Consider the following 24438-nt stretch of genomic DNA (forward strand, 5'->3'; position numbering starts at 1 on the left):
AACTGACGTTCTGCTGTTTGAACCTTTCTCCATGAAATATATACTATTAAAATCTGGAGCCACTTTGAGAAGAATCAACTTCAAATGTACTTTCATTAAAAAAAAAAAATTTTTTTACTTTTAGTAAATCTTTAAAGTGAATGTCAGGTTGTTCGTTCTTTTTTCTATTTTATGTAGAAAAGAATGAATAAAATTTACAAAAAAGAAGAAGGAACAAATTAGCCAATTACACATTCATCGAGGTGAAAGGATTGTGTGCAGTTTTGTTGGTTTAATGCTTCAGTATGATCGCGGTTAAGGGGAGCATGAGAGGAATCAATGATTCCCATCGTTAACTTATGCACTAGGCATCGTTGTCGATAATGCGGTTTTGGATACACATACGAGAGGTCGGTCAAATTGAGAAGGTTGCTCGCAACAGTTAGTTAATTATCGCCAATTAATTTGCTCGCGCAGTGCTTGTGCGTATATCATTTCATTGGGATATGCGAATACGATGTTATAACGACGTATTTCCCGCGGCTCTCATTCGCAATTTACCATTTCGCTATAGCATTCTGTAAACGTGACAAGTGACAATTTCAGTGAACCTTTAATAAATCCGTTTAGGTGAAGAAATCGTTTCAATTCGTTTGATCGCGTTTACGATTAAAATTGTTCACAGTATAAACTCGCATTATAAAGTTTGTAACAGGCGTGAAAATGTTATTTTTAATAATAAATTTATGCAACCAGGTTAAGTAAAATCATGTATCATTGTTTTATTATCCCGTGGCGTCAGTTTTAGCAACTTGTTGCATGTTCATTAACTCGTAATCTAGCGTTAAACTCTAAATACCAATTGCGTTAATGGAAATTATTGAAAAAAAAGAAAACAAAGTGAAGACAAATTGAATAGGTAATATTATCTAATTAAATTTGTTAAGGTGGAGGTGCAAAAAGAATGTTTCAGTCACATTCAATAATTAAAAATTTCTGTTTAATATTTTATTCGCTTTACAACGTTAACAAAAATAATTAACATTGCTGTTCCTTGTTGCGTTTCAGACTTTGCACGTGTACATGTGCTAACATACGAAAATATCATGTTTACTGTACGCTGTTCGTTCATTATTACAGTAATATCAATCATTTTTATGGTAGTACACATATTCTTACGTATCTACAGCATTTAGTTGATAAAGAATGTATGTTGAATATTGAAATATTCGAAAACTTTACGATGTTAAAATGTTTGTTTTCTTTTTAAAGAGGTAGTAAAATTTTGATTCCTGTTATCAACATCTGTTAGAGATAAAAGCTTTCGTTCAGAAAATTTGATGTGGACCTTACTATTTTAAAAGTCTTTGGCTGCTAGAAAATGCTGTTATACTTGATTACATTTCACATATTAACGTAATTTACCTAGGTAGTATCACACAGTAATTTCACTTGGGTACCAATAACAACGTGCTTGGTATAGATAGGAACTCGGATGCAATGCAAATCGTTACAATTAATTGAGGCGATGAAATTATTCTAGTTTTGATCATCGAGAAGCTCAAGACGTATTATTTGTTAGTGAAGAATGGAAATATAGTAAGCGTATTTGCATCGCGATACAATAACTTGTACCACAATTAAGGTAAATGTCCCAATTATCGGCAATCGTCAATTCATACGATGACAGAATATTCTGACATGTAGAAAATTACTTAGAATATACTTAGACAATTTTGAGATTTATTCATAAAACTAGAACAATGCTTTTATTTTAAACTGTTAAAAATCGCACATGTCGATGACTGGGCCAACGTCGAAAGTAGGACACTTGCCATACTTAGCTCGATTAGGATTTTGATCATTAGGGAGTTTAGTCAAAATCTAAGTCAAAGAATTTTTAATCTAAACTTTTAAAGTCGTACTCACACACAAATGCTTTTAAAACAATGTCAAAGGGTACGTTCATTTTTAGGGGGACAAAAGTGTCCATTTAATATCTTTTTACTTTTCTAACGATTAAAATATATTCATAGTGCTTTAATAAGTTTAATACAAACCTGTAATTTTCCATCTTTTTCTGTTTTTGATTGTCAACGAAATACAATTTCAAACGACCAATTGTAGGGACACTTTTGACTCACCTATTCGATCATAACCTTTGGCAAGACGCGATTTCCTTTAAGATAAAGAACATGGAGTTTATTTTTGTATCACTACATCACTAACATTCATTATCTCGGTAAGCAACACCCACAATTCTTATTCACGTTTGCTCGCACTGAATCACACGGTCTTTGTGCACTTGTCTTCACTGGGAAACGATTAATCACTTTCTATCGCAAGTTGGAATGTATTAAACTAAAGGGCGGCATCTTCTTGAGCATCATCGTCACGAATTCAGAGTGTCCTCAGTCGAAACTACGTGATTCAGGGTCAGTTGTGTCAATATCCAGTTACTTGGCATTCTCTAATTTTTTCCTGTGGGAACTCGATCACTCATTTAATTCTAGACATAGAGGCCATAACTTCACGTTGTATTAAATGAAACTGTATGATTTGGATTCATTGGTATATTTTGATGATTAAAATATTCAGTTATTTGGGATTCTCCAATTTCTTGATTCTTTGAACACGACCGTTCATTAAATTATGGACATAAATCTGGACTTCAGGGTGTCTCGAATTGAACTCTTTGATCGAAGTTCAGTGAGTTCACCAATTTTCTGACATAAGTCTCCGTCCAAGTGGCTCAGCGAAACTTGAAACTCCAACTTTGCTCAGGAACATCCAGTTCGTTAAATCTGTCCTTAAACGTACCAATGGCTCAATAAAAACTCACTTCTCGTTTGAAACCACACAACTTTCGAATCCATCAAATATTATTCGCTGTCGGAAATATAGCCGTTCCCCTGCAACCTGTTGACGTCCTTCTGCGCGTCACCGTTGCTCGAATAGGCTACTTTACTGTAACTGTATATGAGCGAGTTCCTGCTCCTCGAGTACCAGTTGACAGCCATGTAAATAGCCGCGACCATGAGCACGCCCAAGTTGATGGCGAATAGGATGGACATCCTGTAGAACCAGATGGTCGACTGCATCGTCCAGGTGAGGTCCTTGAGTATGCACTGGGAGTCGTTGAAATTCGACAGCTCTGCATCCTCGTGGCAAGTGACGCACTCTGTGTCCAAAGGTCCTGAACAAGTTAGACAGGAGTAGTGGCAAGGAGCGCAGACTGCTTTGGTCTCGTCAGAAATGCCATAAGTCGTGGTTGGGCACTCGAACACGCAGAGCCCGACGTGGCGGTACCAGTTCGGCTTACACTCTGAAAAATTACATTCGTTTTTGATGTTTCACGTCAGCTCTCTACGACTGGTGGCCGGGACATCTTGTGTTGTGTTTGTTGGTTTGTGTTCGGTTGTGAGTCGTGTGGTTTCTGAAGGTTTACGGATGACACTGATGGATTTATTCGCTGTGGCAAGTTTAAATCGTTAGAAGTTGAGTATGATTTCTATTGCTTGTTTGAGATTTATGTTATATGGTGTTGGCAATTTTTCGCAGGGATCTCTGATGAACCAGATACATTTGATGGAAGAAGTATTATAGAGAATGTCCCATTTGAACAAACAACAAAACACAAAGAGAATGATGTGTATCAGTTTGCCTAATTAATGTAATTAAGTGTCATGTATGTTATTCTTGTCTGTGAATTGAGACACTAATGAACTTGTCTGGAAGTATTTAATTGGCCAGGTCAGTCTTTTAACTGTTCTGAAATTAGAATATTTCATTCAAAATATAAGTATTTTAAAATGTTTTAAGTGAACACTGTGTCTAAATTACTCACTTCTAATCTTTTACTTTCAACAATTTCTCTAACTGTCTGAATCAATACTCAATCATTCTTACGATAAAAGATTCATTACTTACTTAACACGTTTTGTTTTCGTATAAGTACGTTTTTGTGCTCGTTATTTTGTTTCTTTGTGTATGTTTGAAGGCATTACATTTTACAGTGTACTTTATGCAAATACTGTTTTCCTTGCTGAACATAAATATTGCTTAACACTACGTACGTATACATACATACATATATGGGATAGACGATGACTGTTATACGAATAATACATAAATATAAATAAACATATTTTCAACGTGAATTAGGCCTCGGTGAATTGAAAATTAAACATTTCACAACGTAACGAGTTTTACTGTATTAATTTCACTAATTGTGATTGAAAATGACCGACTACTCCGCGAATAGAGAGTTAATAAATTCGTGAATTTGATGGACATCTAAACAAGTATTCGCCCAGCCCTAATGCAAATACATCTCGATTTTGAGTAAATATACAGTTCAGCATTATATTCCAATACAATTAAGCGAGACAGATCTAACTATAAAGTATTTTTAATAACTATTCTATATCGTGAACATCTACTCTGCATGCTGATATTTTCTATGAAATTTGTTTGAAATAACTGCACGCTGAAAAATGGACGACGACATATTTTCTACATTTGTTGAAAAAATCGCGTGCGAATTCTACATATGTAACATGTTTTCATAAATAATAATAAAATAAATGATTCTCGGTACGTTACTTTACGTGACAAATTTGTATCTAGATATATTTTTAAAAAGCATGTACGTTTACACCTTTAAAAATATAGATTTTTAACGTCATGAATTCAATCGATTCGATTAATTCGTAAATCAAACAAGCATCGAAGCGCAAATGAAAGAGTGCTATCATAACCGTTCACCAATTGCAACAGAAAAAATAAATTCAATATTTTTGTAGAACAACCATTGCAAGCACTATACAGGTGCGAGTAAACAATAAAAAAGCAAAATCACTAGTTGTAAGAACAAGGGTGAGAAAGCTTGTAGCAGGGAAGAATCAATTCGATAAATCGAAGTAAGCTGAACTTAGGCAGATACTACTTTCGATAATCATAAAAGGTAATAGTGCATTCGAGTACACAACCATAATACAACCGAAAGTGAAACAATATTATTTAATTTACAACAATTAATGTTCGCAAAGTGCGAGTGCAAATAATGCATTAAAGAAATGTTTAGGGAAATTCAAACGTATAATAAGAAGCTTCATTTTCTTCATTAGCTTCGTAAGAAGCTAATTATGTTCGTATCGCCTACGATTCAAGCTATTCGACTCGAAGCAGCATTCAGCAAGAGGACATAAATAGGAACATTATAGAACGATAGAGAAGTAAGACTCACCGTGCTGGTGAAGCGATCAGGGATAGGTCTTTTTTTATTGGTTGTACGTGTGTGGTTGTGGATGTGGATGTGGTTGGTGATGGTGGTTGGTGGTAGTTGGCTGGTCTGAGAAAATCCGCACCGCAACTCGCCCATGGAGAGCCCCAAGTACCTAAATACGTTTTCAGAATCCTGCTATGGAGTAGAGGGATAAAGCGACACGTGACACATCAGGTGTGACAAGTAATCTTTTTCCAGAGAATTCAATTTTGATCTTCTTCACTCCGATAAACATTAGCACGATTGAAAATCTAAACTGATTAATGTTATATTAAAAAATGCTAGACGTCAGTTACAAATCATATTTGTAGTTTTTAGTTGCTACTAAAATGGGACATTATTGAAAATTTCATCGTCTACAGACAGCTCGATATTCACCTGTGGGACGTTAAGAAATTTATTTGACAGACAGGATATTGCTCAAGAAATTGTGCTCGATCCAGGAAAGTGGGTAAACAAACACGTAAAATTGAAAACTGAAGGCATGAGAATATACACACGTAGGACAAACAAATTGCAGCGATTGATGCACTGTTAAAAAACTCCATTATGAAATGATGAAGGATTTGAAACAAAATAACGTGTTTTATTAATATATTAACGTATAATAACGAGTACCTTAATTACTTTAAAACTATTTGATTAATACTCTACAATCTAGTTACAAAACTATACGAAAATGTTAATGCAATGCTACTACTGTCTCGACAATTTTCTTTAGTATTAGTTATTCACACATACGTTTACACAAAATTACTTTTAAACCATGTGCAAATTGCGAAAAGTGATATCAGAGAAGACAAGTCCACACTCCTGTTATTTGTGGTAAAAGAATAGAAATAATAGAATTTAAACTCACTTTTATATTTACTCTTGTATTTACTCTGCATGCAATAATAATTTGATAGTAACGCTTACCAACTGAAATCGCATGCAGAAAACGTGCAACGTCGAGCGTTTCAATAATTTCAAAGAGAAAGCCAGTTTGCGCGACGCGAACGTATTAACGTCGAGGAAAGTTCGGGGGTTCATTCCCGAAGGACAGAAAAGAAATTTGTAAGAAGCATTTCCGTTGGCAAAGAAACGTTCCAGATACAATGCGGTATTTTCAAATTCACGTAAAGCCAGGAAGTTTTCAACAAAGGGCACCAACCGAGTCGCCGCAAGAACGGAAAATGAAAAATTCAAGAATGCCTCAGCCATGAACGCGTACGATTCCATGAGCCGTAGCTATTAGATAATATTGCGTAACTAGGCAAACTGTTAAGTATTTTCATTATTCAAATACAGGTATTATAGAGTCCCTCTCAAAGTTCACGTGAAAGTTCGTTTGAATTATGCATGAAGTGCAAGCAGAAAACTTTTCGTATACACAAAAGTTAAATTAAAATCTATTCCTAGGTTAACTTTTAACAGTGTGCCCCTATCATCTGGGCGTCCCTCATCTCTGTATTCAAATCCCTCTAAATCCCGTCATTAACATTTATCTTTCAATCAGACTTCACGTGAGCACTAGCACCGATGGCGTATTTAGTAAAATTCGCTACTTTTGGACGACGCGTTCATGAATAATGCACCCGGGGTAATTTTATGAGGCAACCAATGCCATTTTCGGAACAAAGTTCCAGGACAGCGAATGGGCTTTTATTCGGGGAACGGTAACAAATTTCCCAAGTCAATTTCGTTCCTCTGAATTAAACGCAGTGGTATAAAAAATAACTTAGATAGCTTGCCGTTTAATTACATTTAATATTAGCATAGTTTAAAGACAAGTTTGCGAGGCAACACTTTCGTGTTACTACTACGTACCCTCATCATAATAATTTCTTTTTTTTGTATGAATTTAAATATTTAAATATTTCTTTTACCGTTACACACAATCGTTAAATTACGTTCGCAAGGTTGGTTTTGAATTAAATTACTATTAAACGTAATATTATAATTCAAATCGAATGCGATGTTAAAAAAAAATTTCCTTTTTTAATTTATCGTCTAATAAATGCAGATCTATAACACTTAAAAATATTGCCCCATTTGTTCTCCCAGAAACATCACGATTAAATTCATTCAAATCATCAACAAACATGAACAAACGTCCAATTATGACAAGCTCTAAGATATCCCCTAGATTTCCGTTGGAACCACAGTACGTCAAATGTAATTCATAGATCATTTCCGTAATTTTTGCTCCTAAACCCATCGATGACGGGTCAAACACGTCACGATCGCATAACCACGTGAATTTGCTAAACATGCAGCCTACTGGTCGAGCATTCGCCCCTTCGCCATCTACACTAATGTCGACGGAAGCATGCTTTAGTGGCACGTACCTGTTTCCCTGTTAAATAGAAACCAGGTTACCATGTGTGTTCGTGTGTGTGCGTGTGTTCGCTTCGCGGTAATCTAATCGGATGACGCTCGAATAGCTATTAACAGTTCGTTCGTGATTAATAATATGCTCGGTGATTTCTTATTCAGGATATTTTCCCCTTTTAATTCATCCATGATATACAAATTTCAATGTCGCATATAATGGTTCATAGTAGTTGCAATTACTTATACAATATATTCTGTATATGTGTACATAAACGTACGTGGCATGCCCTGACACCTTTTCTCGCTATTTTCTTCGTTCTCGTCGCTCTTTGATGCTTTGTCAGAGGAAAGGAGGAATCCCATACGAGATCCCCCATTTGTTTTTCTCTGTTCGCGAGCTTATCGAGTACTGGTTCGAGCGAAAAAGGAAAGAAACGAAAATCGAGACACACGAGGAGGAAGAAAATGGTGTGAAGGCGTGAACACGTCGGGGCTATTCGCACCTTACATCTCCGTTTCTCTTGTCTCAGAACTCTATAACTTAGGATATGTCGCCTTTCCAAGCAAAGATACATTTTACATTACATATACAAACATTTACAATAGATACATTAACATTATGGCGGACCGTGCCACCGCTGGACAGTTCCGGAAATCCGACTTGATTTGGGCATTATTTTTCTTTCTTTCGTAAAGAAAGGGACTTTCCCTTTCCCTTTCCCTTTCATAGGGAAAGGGAAAGATACTTCCATAAAGGGAGCTTCGCGATGCTCTGAGACAGCGATCAATATTAAAGCGTTTCAAATACAATTTCCGGAGGTACCTCGTCCCTCCTAAAGATCGAGACCTTCCTTCTAATATTTTAGAGTTCGCTTTCGTGGCGATGAGTTACAAAATTAAACATCCGTTCTTCTTTCGTTAAGTACAAAATTACGACATCACAGGGTCAAGATTTTGATTACGATATTTTAAGAAGTGCGACGAGCGAGCAGAGAGATTAATGGCTTCGTTTCATTCACGAATTGGAGTGAATTTTATGTCTAAGAAGCAAGTGTTCTTTACTTAGAATAGAATTTCAAACGTTTAATCAAAAACAAATGATCTCTTATTCGTTATAAGTTGAATAAAAATTAGAATCTGAATTATGGAGTCATATCGAACAAAAATCGATAAATCGCTGCAGGTTTGATTTCACTCGCCACCTATCGTTCGAACGAAACTTTACTTTACCGCGCACTAACGTTCGAAATACACCAAGCTTAACTTAATACCTTCTCCGTGCCAATGCTTGTATCCTTCATGATCCACGAAGCATAGTTAATTATTGTCACGCGAAAACCACACACGATTCCGGTGGTATTATCGAATGTTAAACGTCTATCACACCGACAACGGGAACCCGTAATTAATTAAAATTAATTCCCGATCGTAATTCAAACCACGAAGATCGATTTCGTCTAAGCTATTAAGTACCTGAATCGCGAATGCTACTACACCGTCGTGGACTATTAGCGTTTTCGCAACGCTAGTCACGCTCTTCTTAATTTTACATTTTCGCGACACGTGATTCCGCCTTGTATAAAATCTACGAAGCATCAGAGCGTGCGGCCAACATTTCACGGGAAAGCGGTCCGTGAAATTTTCGGAAATTCGACTGTCCAGCCGTGACGTCCTATGCATTGTACACCTTGGAAGATACTTCACACCAGAACGAATTGAAACACATCCAAAATCTCATACGCGACTATCATCACCCCCCCGTTTCCCCACGTTGATTAAAATAATTGGTTCTAATCGTTAGAATCCAATATACACGCTTAGTAGATTCGTGAACTTTCTTTTTCGGGATCGACGTTACATGAACTCCGCCGTGTCTAATCAAATTCTCTTCTCCACTTTTCCACTCCATTTGACTGGTCGGTTTTTTCGTGAACGAAAAGAGGACCTTCGAGCCAAGCGAATATTCGGAATCGAGAGATTCTGTACATGTTTTATTCCGGCGTGCTCTCGAAATCAGGAATTTCAGCGTCTTCGACTGTTCTTCAACTCTTTGAGGTTGGGCAGGTTAAAAATTGCAGGATAAATATGTTACGAGTAAATAAAATATCTTATAATAAAAGAAACATGAATTTCAATTTTTCTTAGTAATTTTGGAGCTGAATGCGATCGTAATTCTGTGCTGATTTATTTGTCTTCCGAGTCATGTGCCTCAAAAAGTTAAAAGTCTTGGAATCAGTTTGGTGAGATGTCGAGAGTCTTCGTATATGTCTACATCGGATGTGAATTCAGTTATAGTTGATCGAAAACAGTTTGTTAGGGTTTCGGTGATGTTCTCGGTTCGCCTTCGCAACTTCGCACGAAAGTCGAACGAACGATAGTCGGGACCCTCTCGTCGTTGATCGATTTCTGTACGCCTCGTGTCGGTGTTTTCGTCCATTGTACGTATGTACACAGTTATTATACATGAATTTTTATGCGTACGGTTAACCCTCCATAAGCCTGATTTTCTTGTCATACCAAAAATTTAGACGTTCATTGGCCTAATAGAAAATTGTTCTTGGGGGAAGAAAATCGTGGTGGAATTGAATAAAGGGGGAGGGAAGTTTTGAATTATCGGAGTCCTCGTTTCTCTCGAAGAGTAATTAAATAATTCGTAGATTACAGAGGGTTGGGTGAGAACACACACGTAAGGGCATAGAAGAGTGTCACTGGAAACCTTGAACGTATAAATAACTTTCCATAGATTCTTAGTTAACATTTTTAACTTAGCTCGCGAAACACGTTAATAGCACAGAGATTTATTCCAAGATTAATACTCATAATATTCGAAAAGTCTCGAGGTATGGCTATCTACCAATGAAATATCGACATTTTAATGCAACATGTCAAGATTCCTACATAGATAACTATGCATTGGAAAAGTTTCTCTAGCACCAGGTGTGAGAGCTTTAGAAAATGTTGAAAATCGGAAGAATATTTAAGGGACAGAGAGGTAAATGTAATCCAACGTAATTGAACACTTATGGCAAACTCAAAATGTTTTATAAAAAGTAATTAAAGATGAAGGACATGATCTATGTTGGTCTCAGAGTGAACCATGACTATTAATTTCAAAATGATGCCAAATTTTTAAGTATTAATGCTTACGACTATCAATCCTTATCTTTGATTTCTCAATTATAATGTTTAATTTAAAACTGGCATCCAACAGTTGATATTTTAAAATAATTCTTCGTATAAAAATTTGACTTTCTATTATTATCAGTGGCCTAAAACTAGTTATTAATTTAAGAAATAATCATTATGATTTCAGTGTTTGGCAGTAATGAATTGACGAAGGTTCGTTGATTAATATTTGGCTGCTAAGTAGATTTCGGAAACCAGTTTTAGTCGGTAGGCTCCATGTTTGCAACTCAGATATTAATTTGTAATATGCCACCATGTAATATAAACTGTACGATTACGTATATTATATACATTTGAAACAAAGCTACCGTTTCGGCTTTTCCATCGGGTAAACTTGTTAATTAATCTTCCGAATATGTTCAATTTCCACGCTCTTATGTACTTTACGTATGGCTCCTGCGTTTTGGAACGTGTATTATGCGCTGTTCTCCAGTGCCATATTATATACATTTGAAACAAAGCCACCGTTTCGACTTTTCCATCGGGTAAACTTGTTAATTAATCTTCCGAATATGTTCAATTTCCACGCTCTTATGCACTTTACGTATGGCTCCTGCGCTTTGGAACGTGTATTATGCGCTGTTCTCCAGTGCCTATGCGACTAATAAATTAAAAGCTAAATATACAATATACGGAACTGTATCCTCGCACTCGAAATTATCACGAACGGAAAACGATAGTATTTTCAAGGATAAATCATTTCTAAGTCGTTTCTAAGTCGTGTCTAAGTACACGCGAATGAAAGCTCAACGAATGTAACGATTGCCTGCAAAGCGTCAACTATTAAATATAGAGCACCCTAAAATGCCTGGTGCAATCTGGAATAGAGTGGTTCGGAAGAAAGAAATTTATATTGTGGAAATATAATTTTTCCAGGAGCCTTGATTTTCGAGAAAATCGATCGCAATTGCAACCCCCATTGCGTTAGGTTTATTTTATCCTTCTTGAGAGAAATTATTTTCGTTTGTATTTACATTCCGAACATTAATTAATATGGAAATTAAACGAAGAATTGTTGTACCTAAGGGGTTTGTTAGATTTTCCCATAAGAAAATAGACGTTTTCATAAAATTTACTCAGTTTAGAGAGAGGGTACAATTTTGTTCGAATAACAAATAAAATGTCGACGACAATTGTTTCGAAAATTAAAGCTAATGGGAAAAACTATTACGCCACGTAATTTACTTTGCTTTCTTGATAGAAATCAGCTCCAGTTGCACGGGATCACGTATTTCAGGAGGCCTTGTATATGGAAGCGTATTATATTGCTTTGTGCGTCGCGATTTGTATGTTGTGCGTCGCGGTCTCGATTAACTTAACGTGCACGAACCTTCTCGTAAACGAATGCTGTGCGAAGTATCGTGAACGTATCTCGAGGTTTCCGAACCGAAAGAGAAGCTTCGTGGGACCGTTTGCGCTTATGGCAACCACGTGAAATTAATCGACCAATTTTTGTAAGTACGTTTCGTACGGTTCACAGCACGCATTTAACTGATTCGCTAAAAAATTGTCTAACTATAAACATATAGCAACACGAAACTAGATGGAATAACAATTATACTTATAACTGGGGGATCGTCGTTGCCTTCGGTCGATGAGCGGGCTCGATAAAAAAAAAAAGAAATACTAAATAACGAATAAGAAATAAACTTGTTGTGAGTTCGATGAAAATTAAAGTTTGAGTTATACAAATTTTCTAAAAGAGACTTTTGGATTTTATATTTCCGAAGATAACGACAAGCCTGTAGCGTTTAAGCTGTAACATGTTCGTTAAGAGAATAGGCGTGCTGGCTTCTACACTTCATTCAACTCCACGTTACTGCGAGTTCGAGACATTTTGTTGCCAGCAATCATGATGGTCGAACGAAGCCTGAAAAATGAGTTTTGGAAACGCGAGACGAGCCCGACAATGAGCTTAAATCGCATCGACTCATGGAATATTCATTAATATAGATACGTATCAATTCTAAAGTATCGAGCGATCGAGCAGTCATCGAAACCATTGTCGAAACGCTCATTTCTCATTTTTATCGGTAGAGATGGACACTTTCCATTTTACTCACCATGCAAAACAATTATTTCTTTGCAGTTATCATTCCAATGCCCATGAGAATTAAACTCGACGTTTCTTCGCTAGCAAACCGAATCAATAAAACTTAGTTTCTTGGATAAAGCTGTTCTACGACTTGTCCATTTGCTGTAATTGACGCGTATCGGCGCGACAAGTTTCGACAAGGTACAAACCATTTCGCGAGAATTCCGTCGAGCGGATTGATACGGAAGAATAAATTGTTGACGTCAATGTGTATCGATAGTATCCAACCACGGACTCGGTCCCGTCTCTCTCGACCACCATGATTTCAAGCGTGAATGGTGATTCGGGATGAAAATTCGAGGCCGTCTCGTTTGAATTTAATGTAGAAGCACCTACACGCTGCAAATGATATGTGTCTGATAACATACTCGGCCGATCGCGCTGAATGTGCCGCGTTACGTGAAAACAACGATAACGCGTTGCTTCCAGGTATCGTCGTTCCCAATCAGGCGACGTTAATGCGCAGCATCCGGTTACAGTGATATGATTTGCAATACAATAACAACGGACAACAAGCAGACGCTGCTGATAACCGAATGATAACAATCGACACCCTCGAACCTGGAGTTGTCTATTCGCTAGGAAAAACTTATTACAACTATTTCGGCGCTGTTCGAACGAACGAATGGAGGAACCATTGGAAAAGGTGGATGGCGGAAGCATCGTTCGAAAGGAAGAAGGATAAGAAGAAGTATTTTTAAATCGTTGCACTTTCGTCAGCAACTCGTAGAGTGGAGTCTCACTTTTGGGCGATTCTAAATTATCAATGAGCAATAATATTCTTTATATTTTATGTCTTGCGATTCCCTTGTAGAAGAGTCACATGGTTTCAAAAGAGGAATGGAAGTATGTATATGATACATACACAAAAAATGAAGCGCAAAATAGAAAGACGGGATTCCTTTCGTTATATTTCAACATTCTGAAACTCGATTAATTTTTGTAATTCATTCTGTCTTTCGCTATGTAAATTCTTCGAGTCGTTAAATAAGTATTATTATACACAATAAGACTCAAGCAAAGCAGGTCACTAATATCGAGTCAAGGTATCACTTGTTGCATTAGAGTTCAACTGTTAAATTTCACCTATATTCTTGTTCGTTTATTCTCTTCGATATGCGAAACGAGGTTTTCGCTTTCAGAATCTAGATTTGCAGTTTATGCATCGGTATATCCATGTGACAATTTGTATCCTAATCGATACAATGAAACTTTGTAGAATTCCCATCGAGAAGAGACGTTAACGGTACCTTCCATTTAATTTTTCTTTGTGGTAGACGGCCAATAATACCAATTAACAGCGAAGTGGGTCATTCCAACTTTGTTGGCCTGGATTTTTATTTCTCTATCGCTCGAGCGGCCATTACAATTTTTCGTGTCTTTACTAATCGCATAACGTGGTGTACACAGGTTCTAGCCGATAGAAAATATTTCGGTAAAACGCGATATGATCGAAGCACCAAATTTTCCTTTTAATCCGGTCGCTTATTTTTAACGAAATTATGGTTCCGTCAAAATTAATACAGCTTGCGGGAAGCTCGTTATACGGTCACGGAGCACGTGAAGCTCTTGTTTTCGTTCAGAACTTCATCGCTTAAACGGGGCTACCTGTTTTGATCAGTGGTCTCAACCGAGAAATAACTTGACCGAGATGGAGCTTGTCTGTCGTTTTCACGTCCTCTGATCCTTTGCGGAACGACAATGGAGCGAGTCCAATTCGAGGTACATAAACGATGCCCTTTGTCGACGAATTAGGTTACTCAGCTCCTATGACTTAATAAAATATTTAATACCTTTGATGCGTACCGCTGCTCTCAATTTCGATGACGTTTACGATTAACGTTATGTTTGTTGACTTAAAATTCTTCGATTACTGTTAGAAAAATATGTCTAATCAATCGTAAATATTCCTTCTCGCGGTAACTAAAAATTACGAACTTTTCTGGTAAATATATAATGCCGTTTTCTTATTTGCCCTGGTTTCCTGTTGATACTTTATTTTTCATTTTAAATTCAATTTACTCGACCCAAATGCCGCACGCCTTTTCATTCGAACTGTCAACAAATCACCGGTGACGCTTTTTTTTTTTAATTTTTATAGAACTTTTTTTTTTCTTTATCGAGAATGGGGTTGGCATATTTCATTTTAATTAATCGTTCCAGCAATCGACAGAAGCAGTGTTTCCAACCAATGAAACTATGTAGGCGTTTACGCGTGGTTTAATGTAATAGTTTGATAGGATTTCGTTTCATTTCTGCCCTTTAATAATTAAATACGTTTTGGTTTCTTAAAATGAGATTCTATTCCAACGATAAATTGTTCATACGTGATACTTCATAGAAATTGCGCCTTAAATAGTAATCCATTCGAACAATTCATCACTTTTCTGATAGAGGAAAATTGTTCTGCTCATTCAATGTAGAAGGTGATCTGCCGTCGAGTATTTTAAAGCATATTAAAAATATCAAGGTTTCATTATCGTCTAGTTACTTAAACGTAAGTGACTTTCTATTAACTTCCATTTGCTGACTGATTACACTTTCATAATATTCTCCGTGCATGTACTCTGCAGGAAGACAAAGCTTTGATGTTCCGAACTTCGAAATTGATCGAATATGCCTGGAAAATTAATCCACAAGAATCACCCATTCGAATAGCAATTATCCAACGATCGAAATAGACAAATTGGCCGTTTGCGGTCGAGAGGCGATATTTCGCACCATCGAAATACCCGAATTCATCGAATTTCAATCTCGCGAAGACACGGAGCAACGTCCATTTATCCCAATTCTTGCTTAACTTTTCCCTTTGGTCAAGAATTGCGCGAAATTCGCACGTAGCTCGCTGCAGCGTTCCGCTTGAAATCGGAAACAAGCGAGTCGAGGTTTCAGAGTTACGTAATCGTATCCTTTACAGACTCCGACGCCGCATCCTACGTATCCTCTTAGCCGTTTGCATCAGCCGTCCCCGTAAACGCTTGGCTACCTTTTTGTTTCGGCAGTGCTGATAGCCCAGCTTACGTTCCCTTCTGGGTAAAGTAAAGTTACAGAGGGAAAGCGAGGGAGAAAGTTCGACGGAAAGAAAACGGAGGGAAAAGGGACAGAGGGAACCGGCAGCGCATAAAGGGAGAAATGGAAAACATAAAAGTGAAAAGTCTGGGGAGAAAGCGGGGAGCGGAAAGGAGAGATATGAAAGAAATGAACCGGAGGGACTCTTGGAACATGCTGGCTCGTTTCGTTAATCGATACACCGAGAGTAACTACTGAACTTGCGACTCGTACACCCGCGGTCATAAATATGTGGACATTTTCGAATGGAACAGTATCACTTCGGGTATACTAAAGAAATTCATTGCTAGGACGTTAATATTCGCGAAGGAAGTATTAAGAGCATATAGAGGACGCATAGAATTGTTTTTTTGTTTCGTTATTACTGGTGAGATATTAAAGAAATTATTGGCAATATGTATTCTCCGATGCAGAGAGAATTCAGAAACACAAATGATATTCTTTATCGCTAGATTTATGGAGAAACATTCCTTATTTCACAAGGATATTTCCATATTTTGTCAATCAGTTATGCTGGCTTTTATTCATATAAGGAGACAAGTAAATACCTGGATTCATTTTTGTCCAAGCAATCAATTGTCCAGAAACTTATGTACGGGGATGTACGTCACGTTAGCACGGTTATTAAAATATCATTTTCGTTTTCTCAGATCCGTGAAATCTGCTCAGCTGTATACAGGGTGCTTCAGTTATCACACACCCCCTGAACGTATTGTAGGGGTTCGTTTGGGGATATCTTTTTCACCAACACCCGAAACAGGTCTTCTCGCACACCTAAAGATAAGTTTCGCGTTTTATGGAAACGGTAACGGAATTACCACTGAGCATCGTCATGAATAGTTCGCATTAGGATCGGTGTATGGTTACTCCTCGCGGTCGCGAAGTAACACCACGTCACGGTAATAATAATTGGATACGAACGCCTCGTGGTATTCGAGATTCGAACGCCGACGAATTTCATCGATCGTTCGTCGTTCACGAATTTTACGATTCAATTAGCTTCCGACTATTGGCTGTTTAGGAGAGTCGATCGCTAGCGACGACTCGACGCGATACGGCGAGCCTTCGAAACGGTTTTCTGCGATTGTACCGGTAATAGTAATACTAACGTTAGGCGAGGCAATTTATCGAGGATCACGCTGCGTTGTACGAAAATTCGCGAGGACACGAATTGGACATCGTCCTCGGGACGCGATCCCTAAGGTTCAATCCTCGTACTGGCAGTTTCGCGGATGGCTACTTTACGTTTCGTAGAAAAGTGTCGCGAGCTGTTTCGGCGTATCGAACATGGCGAGCCTGTCGCTGGAAGCGCGCCCAATCGAAAAGTAATTCTGCTTTCGATGGAACGCGGGGAAAATCGGCTAACTCGGTGCCAGACTTCGCGATTAGTTTCGACGCTTAGAGGGAAAGAATTGGCGAGATTTTTATTCTTTTTCTCGAAAGGCAGCGATTAGTAATTGAGCGGTCAGCTGTGTAGCTGGGGAGGAATCGAAGGGCGACGGGTAGGGGGTGAGGTGGGGAGGACAGGGAATGTCCATTTGCAGCGATTTTACAGTTTGAAGGCATTTTGGTGGGCAGTTACAGAGGGTTACAGAGGGTTACAAAATGGATGGATTCGAATATGGACAAGTTGAAGATTTTGTGTAGTGGTTGATTGAACAGGAATTGTCCACTTGCAGTGACTTTAATGTGTACACACATTTTGCTGATGACAGCTGAGATTGTAGTATGGGTCAGTTATAGGTGGTTATATAATAGGTGGATCCATTTAAGGTGAGTGACATTCCATATTACGATAATTACAAAAGTAGACATCCTTCTATCCTGTACAAGTCGGGAAGAAAATCCAAGTAACATAAAACTATAATACCTAGGGTATAAACTCCTTGCAATGAACGAATTAAATCGGAATTCCCCGTCTCCCCCGCCCCTGAAATCGTCATCAAAGTGTACCATTTTCGGAGGACACGAAGCCCGTAACACCCGCATTGAATAATTCATGACGAAAACGAGGGGTTCGCTGCATATTCAAAAGAATAGAAATCATACGCGTTCCACTTCCGTCGGGGTGGCACGTGAAATCGATTTCCCCCGCGCTCGAACGCTATCTATCAGTCCTAGGCCTACGACCTAGGTCGCCCGTTAATGATCCACTCGAACGTCCAGACAACTCTTTCTGCTCCTGTGCCAGTCACAGAGGTCCCTTGTACGCGACACTTAATTGAACTAATCCTAACCCTAGAACGACACACGTTGGTGAGCGATCGGGCGTCCACATTAACAACACTTGGACAAGCCCTTAGGACTTTTTAAGCTCGATGTTCAGCACATCCTCGGAGTTCTTCCCCAGAACGAGAAAACAGGTCGTGGAGGAAACTGGCGACGCGAGACACGGTGGTGTTTAATCTCCGTCTGGAGGGGGATCTCACAACACACAAAGTTTTGAACGAACGCGTCGACACCTAGCGCGAGCTCTCGTTTCTGGTTAAACCATGCGCCGAGAGGCCGAGGTGTCGATCGTCCAGGTATGTTATCATGAGTACCAAGGTGCCCCCGACGATCTGTCGATCGCCGAGCTCACGTCGAAGGGCTGTCTTTCGCTCAGCGACGTCGGGATGGAACCCGAGGCGCCAACGAAATCACTCTGACTCCGAAAATCCGAACTCGGTGGCTCCTGCCAGCGGGTTACCAGGTTCCCCCAGCTGGCTCCACCGGTCAGGTAGGCTAGAAGGAGTAGAATGAGGCACCCACCTAGGCACCTGCCATTCCCAGGGTCCACGGAACTGCAACCGCTCGTCTGGTTTTCGGTCGTTGGTCTCTGTACTTCGGGATGAGACACGCGCTCTATCTGCTGACTGACCGTCCACGGATCGCCCTCGGTGTCCACGATGTTGTGCCTCGCACCGATCGCCGTATTGTCCTGGATCGCCTCCTGATGGTTCACAGGTGGCCCTGGCTTGTCCCTGTCCAGGTCGTCGTCGAAGTCCAGGGATGTGTCCGTGCCGTAGAACACTAACTTGAATTGCTCTAGCGTGTCTGCAACATTGGGAAGTCCTTTCATTTTTTTAGATTCTTCGAGCAGGGATGACTGGATCATTCCAACGAGACGGAGACTTTGACACGTTGGCTGTCAGATTGATAATTATAAAAATTTGTAGGAACAAAACATCTTATTCGGAGGCAATTCGAATTTACATAATGGAATGGTTGATACTAATTGAGTACTCAAAGTACATACTGGTACTTTCAGAATAAAATTTGTCAAGTTCCTTAACGAAACGAATTTATAACGAAAGTGGTCGGATCTCAGTCTCGTTAGTGGTTTGTTTATCTACAAAACAACTGCATTTTAAATAATTTTAATTAAACACATACATCGAGCCATAAGAAGGGTGCTGCATAGGTGACAAATATAAATCATATGTAAATAAATCTGTATGTATGTAGAACCATGCTAGAAATCAAAGGACAATTTTCAAAACATTTTCAAACATGTCAGAATACTTGTTTCGACGTCGAGAAATGGGTCAAGCACTTCCACGCTAATTTGAAAAGCGAGGAAGCTACCAATAACGATCATCGATTGCGAAAAAAAGAGGAATTCAAGTTTTACGGAATCGTTTCTCTTCCGTGCAAGACTAATCTCCGCGTCATTTGTCGGATTTGGATGGGAATTCAATCGTGGAAACGATAAATTGTCGGATATAATTTGTAGCGATTTGCAGTTTCAATTGTAATCTTAGTTCCATTTTTCCAGGAGTGACAGGATATTAATGGTGGAGAGAGCTGAAAAGGTGCGCGAAATCAAAAGCGTTTCGAACGAGATTGAATCGAGATAAAAACTGGTAAGTACCGTCAATTAAAGTTTTTATTTGATGCTTTTTTTTTATCAGACGTTTCGTCGTTAATTAAAACGTTTGACAGTTGAAGTGATCGAATGAACTGATTGATTTTTTTGTACGGGAATTTACTCGTAACAGATCAAAGGAAGTATTAGGGTTACTTCGTTAGCTCTTGCGTCATAAAATGGTTGAATTAATCACATGAATTGTATATGTAACTTATACATAGCGATGTAATTTGTTTATCTATATATTTCTCTTTTTCTTTTTCATTTACGTATTTATATCTCCTTGCATAGATATTGGTATAATTTTAATTGGAAAGAGAAGCTTCATCGTTTACTGTCTGATGTGCGATTCACTTAATGGAACACTTCAAATCTGTGTAATGCAATTGTCTCTAGTAGAAATAGTTACACGTGGACGCTAACCTCATAATGTTGCATAGTGCTCACCGCGATACCCTTAGTTTCTAACTAATAACAAGTGGACTTCCTACTTTGTTTATGCTCCCAGACCGGAAATCACATTAAACGCTTTACCCTCATTTCCATGTTCCAGTAACCACGGGCAAACTAGTTAAATTCAGTCTTATCAAGTGAAAAACAAAACACCGCGTGGTAGCGCGGAATACAGATTGAGGGAAATTGGAATTACGAATGATCTATGCGAACGCTGCATCCATCGAATCTTTTTTTTTCACGACGAAGGCCAATGAAATCCCAGCTTTAACGTGAAATTTGACCTGGGGCTTTGAAACTTCTTGGAAACAAACAAAAAATATACCGAGACCCCCGCTCTGACCTCCAATATTACCAATTATAACGCTATTTAGTAAATTATTAGCTTAATTAAACAATTAATAGTTACGCAATTATTTGAAGCATCGTAAGAGATTAATATTTGCTGAAATTAATCAATGTTTAAGTAAGTACTTACAAGCAATCTAAACAACTGATAATAACTGTGTACTAAGTAACACGCGGTGCTGTCTAACATGTAAACCTACTGAACACGCATTCTCATGCACGCAAGCGATTCAGGAAGGCAAGCATTACTTGTAGCGAAGTCATTGGAAGTTTTGATTAAATGGCGTTGCCTGCATACACCCTCTTCAACAAGTTTTCTTATTAGGGCCATAGTATCTTTCAAGAAGCTGGACTGTAATCATTTCGGCGACAAACTTTGGTACTAATAATGAGTTTACGAAATAATTAACGAGTTTATAAAATGGCATGCAAGTTTAATCGAAAGTATTCGGTGCGGCATTAAAGATGTTAGAACGACAACTTACAGTTGGAAAAAAATTAATGCGTAATTATGAGAGATACTTTCAGCTATGAGTTTAACCTATCGAAACAAATTGCAATTTTCAAAGAATTTTAGAGGTTTATTATAATAAATGTAACGATGCTTCGACATGCAGAATCAATAAAAATAATCAGGGAATTGCCTCGGTGAGTTTCTGTAACTTACAACACATCAATAAAATTAGGTACGGTTTAGAATCATTACAGAGCAAACAAAACAAAAGGGGATGGCGGGGGAGAAAGTAAAGTATACCAAATTCAATTAACTCTGTAACTTTACACAGGGGTGCGCTTCTATAGTATACATTTCACTACTGTTGTAAGGTGCAGCGCGAGGCTGTATGTAACGCGAATCCGTGTGCACGTGGGGTCCAAAAACATCGTTACGCAAATGGCGTTCTCGCGCGTTAACAGTCAGTTTCAAGCGAGAACTGACAAATAACTTCACGTCCCGACGTCTCCGAAGAAGAGCTGGTTTGGTGCGAAACGTCAGGAGGTTTCAACAGTAATAATTCACCCAAATAACGCGGTTTTCAAGAGAATACTCTTTTTTTCACAAGTGTCGATGCAATTTTTATGATATTTCTTCCAGTGAAAGTAGTCGACATAAACTTCTTAAACTTGGTATGTTTATTTATAAGTATATATGCAAGATTCAATGAAATGTTTAACTGCCCTGTTCAATTATTTAAATATAGCGCGCTAAAAAGATTTTAAAGGTCTTACGTGACAGGAATATAAAAATAAATATATATTTCTTTTACCCAAAATATAAATCGACTCCCTTACGCAACAGGAATGTTAACGTCTTCCACTTTTTAACCCAGAAAAACGAGTACTCTCTTAAGCCCGGCCACGGATTAAGAATTTAATTTAAATTCCACTTGCAGCAGACTTGGCGCCACGTCGCCCACGGATTGCCCATTACTGCGCATCCAACAAAAGCGGAATACCCTTGTCCATGTTCTTCGAGTCCAACATCTGCTCGTCTTGCAGCAAGTCCAGACCCTTCGCCCTGGTGGCGTGCTGACCTGTGCCGCGCACTCCAGCGAAAATAGGATAGAGAGGGTAGAGTTGTTGGATCTTGTGGTACTGTTGGAAAAACTCCGGCACATTTTCGATGACAGGCTTCGCTGGTGGCTCGAGGAGGATGAGACCCGTCTGGAGGGACGACGTGGTCACTATCTCGACGATTCTTTGTCTGCTGGTCGCTCTGGTGGTTGGAATCGTCGTGGGAGGTTTGGTCTGAGCGATCGTAGTGGTGATTGGACTCGGTGTGCTTCTTCCACGTGGCCTGGACGTGATTAGGCGAACTTCTCCAGCGGCGTTGGGTCCTCTGACTGCCGTCAACCCTCTCAATGTCTGCACCGTCGGCTTCGTTGTTGGTTTGTTCGCAGATTTCCCATTCTTGTGCTGACCACGCGCCTTTCCTTTCCTCTGAGACTGAGTCTGAGCGTTCACCACGTAGGGTGGGCTGAGATTTCCCGATTTTTCGGATTTGTGTTGAGTCTGCTTGCTCTTGGCGCCTGTCAGAGAATTCTGCGCCTTCGAGAACGCGGTTTCGCGCGGCTTCACGAATGGTCTCCTGGGGATGCTGATGCCAGCGGGGTTGTACAGAGCGTACTCTGTGCGATCGGGCAGCGTTGCTGTCCCGTAGAAAATCAACGCCCACTCGTGGAGAGTAGCGCGGCCTGATACGCCAGGGTTCGTCAGGGCAGCAGGAAATCGAAGAATAGCATTATAGAGACATTATAGACTAACAACTGGGAATTACTTTTAATCTAGTTTCTGTTCGCGGCTTACTTCATAGGCCACGGTGTTTAAAATATTTATCTGCGATGAACGTGTTCAATACGTAAAAGGGCGATGTAGGCATAAGTGTTTGCGAGTAGACCATCTAATTTAAGGAAAATCAATGTAGTTTGAAGGTGCTCTACGTAAGGATTTATTCAAGTGATTGCTAGAAATCTTCGAGAGTAAATGAAAACTCACGTCTGGAAGCCTGATTGCTTTCCAGGATGTTAGAACCACGAGTGACTGGGAACTAATTTACAACTCAATAGATACTAATTGCTTCCAGGTGCCTCTGTTCAAGACGTCTCCCTGACAACCACCCCGAAGACATAATACTCTACGTTTCAAATCGTTTATTCCACTGCTTAAGAATTGTTATTATTACAAGAAGAAGCCTGTCCCTGAGCAGCAAACCATAATTTACCTCGGTAAACTTGTTCGCGGAGCAAATGTTGCGTAAAATCGTGTTGTCTTAAAATGTGTCATTGGGTTTCCAAGCTTGTATCGTGTTTGGGCAAGGACGACGAAGGCGGTCCAGGCGTTGTACAGGGAATCAAAGCAAACATGACGTACGGCGGTTTAAATACCTGTACTTGGAGTGTAACCTGCGCATTATACAGGACAATAGAGCGAGGATCCACCTTGTACAGGGATACGCTAGACCATAAGCTTAAGTTAACTCGAATCTATCGGCTTTAACAGGCTTCTAGCTTGAAGTACTTCGAACGGTCCCACCCTGCACAAGGTCAGCTTCCCCTAGTGGCTCGTGAGATCCGTTGGCGCTGGATGCAATCGCGAGGGAACATGCTTCGAATATGGAATTATGCCCTTGGGAGGTGATGCAGGAGCTTACGTGGCCCCCACATGCTCGGTTTACGAGAATTCTCTTCGTGTCCTCGAAGATGAGATAATAAGATAGCAGATGGCTGTTATCGCAGTCCATGGAACTGGTGTTAAACGACGCTTTTCACGTTTCATAGGAAATTTCGAACAAGAGTGAACGATCTGTTGTTGATTATTTTTGGGGCACGATCAAGAAACACATCGAAACAAACACTTATGGTCATTGAAATATAGACCGTAATTTTTGTACACAGTTTTATTGAGGATAGATAAAAATACAAATAAATTGCCTTATTTTTCTACGTAGGTTCCTTCGACAGAAATACATTTCTTTCATCAGATAGAAAGTTTTCCGATCCCATCACAAAAAGAATTTACAGACTCCGCAAGAACGTAAGAGTAAGGAGATTGAAAATCATGCGTCAAGAGGTATCTTCTTAATGCTTTTATTTATTTTGGAGCGTTAAAAGGGGAAAGCTTTAAAAACAACACAGCGCGCAGCAGCGGTTCAACTGTACTTGTGCAATTACTGGTTACTGGAGCAGCCAACTGCTTTTTTCCTAAGGGGATTAGAAAACTTCCTATCTGATGAAGAACATACTGTTGAAGAAAAGTATGTAGAAAAATAAAACACCCCATTTGTATTTACATCTATCATCAATTAAGTTGTGTATAAAAATTCCGGTTTATATTTGAGTGAGCCTCTTAACATAATTT

General features: G+C 39.0%; 1 protein-coding gene across 2 annotated transcripts in view; it reads right to left on the minus strand.

Annotated features, from left to right (window-relative positions):
- Window positions 1-957: 957 nt before the first annotated feature.
- LOC128874116 (furin-like protease 1, isoforms 1/1-X/2) overlaps window positions 958-24438 on the minus strand; it is a 201876-nt gene continuing 178395 nt past the window's right edge. Inside the window, exons 11-13 of one of the 2 annotated variants that reach the window (XM_054118462.1) lie at window positions 22038-22775; window positions 18684-18968; window positions 958-3304 (exon numbers count right to left, since the gene is read on the minus strand). In XM_054118462.1, the coding sequence (XP_053974437.1) occupies window positions 2862-3304; window positions 18684-18968; window positions 22038-22775 (1466 nt within the window). In that variant the 3' untranslated portion in view covers window positions 958-2861. Of the gene's footprint in view, window positions 3305-5227; window positions 18969-22037; window positions 22776-24438 lie in introns of both variants that reach the window. The other variant, XR_008456576.1, reaches the window with a different exon arrangement.

The sequence above is a fragment of the Hylaeus volcanicus genome, chromosome 3 (genome assembly GCF_026283585.1).
Source record: "Hylaeus volcanicus isolate JK05 chromosome 3, UHH_iyHylVolc1.0_haploid, whole genome shotgun sequence".
In the NCBI taxonomy this organism is placed as follows: domain Eukaryota; kingdom Metazoa; phylum Arthropoda; class Insecta; order Hymenoptera; family Colletidae; genus Hylaeus; species Hylaeus volcanicus.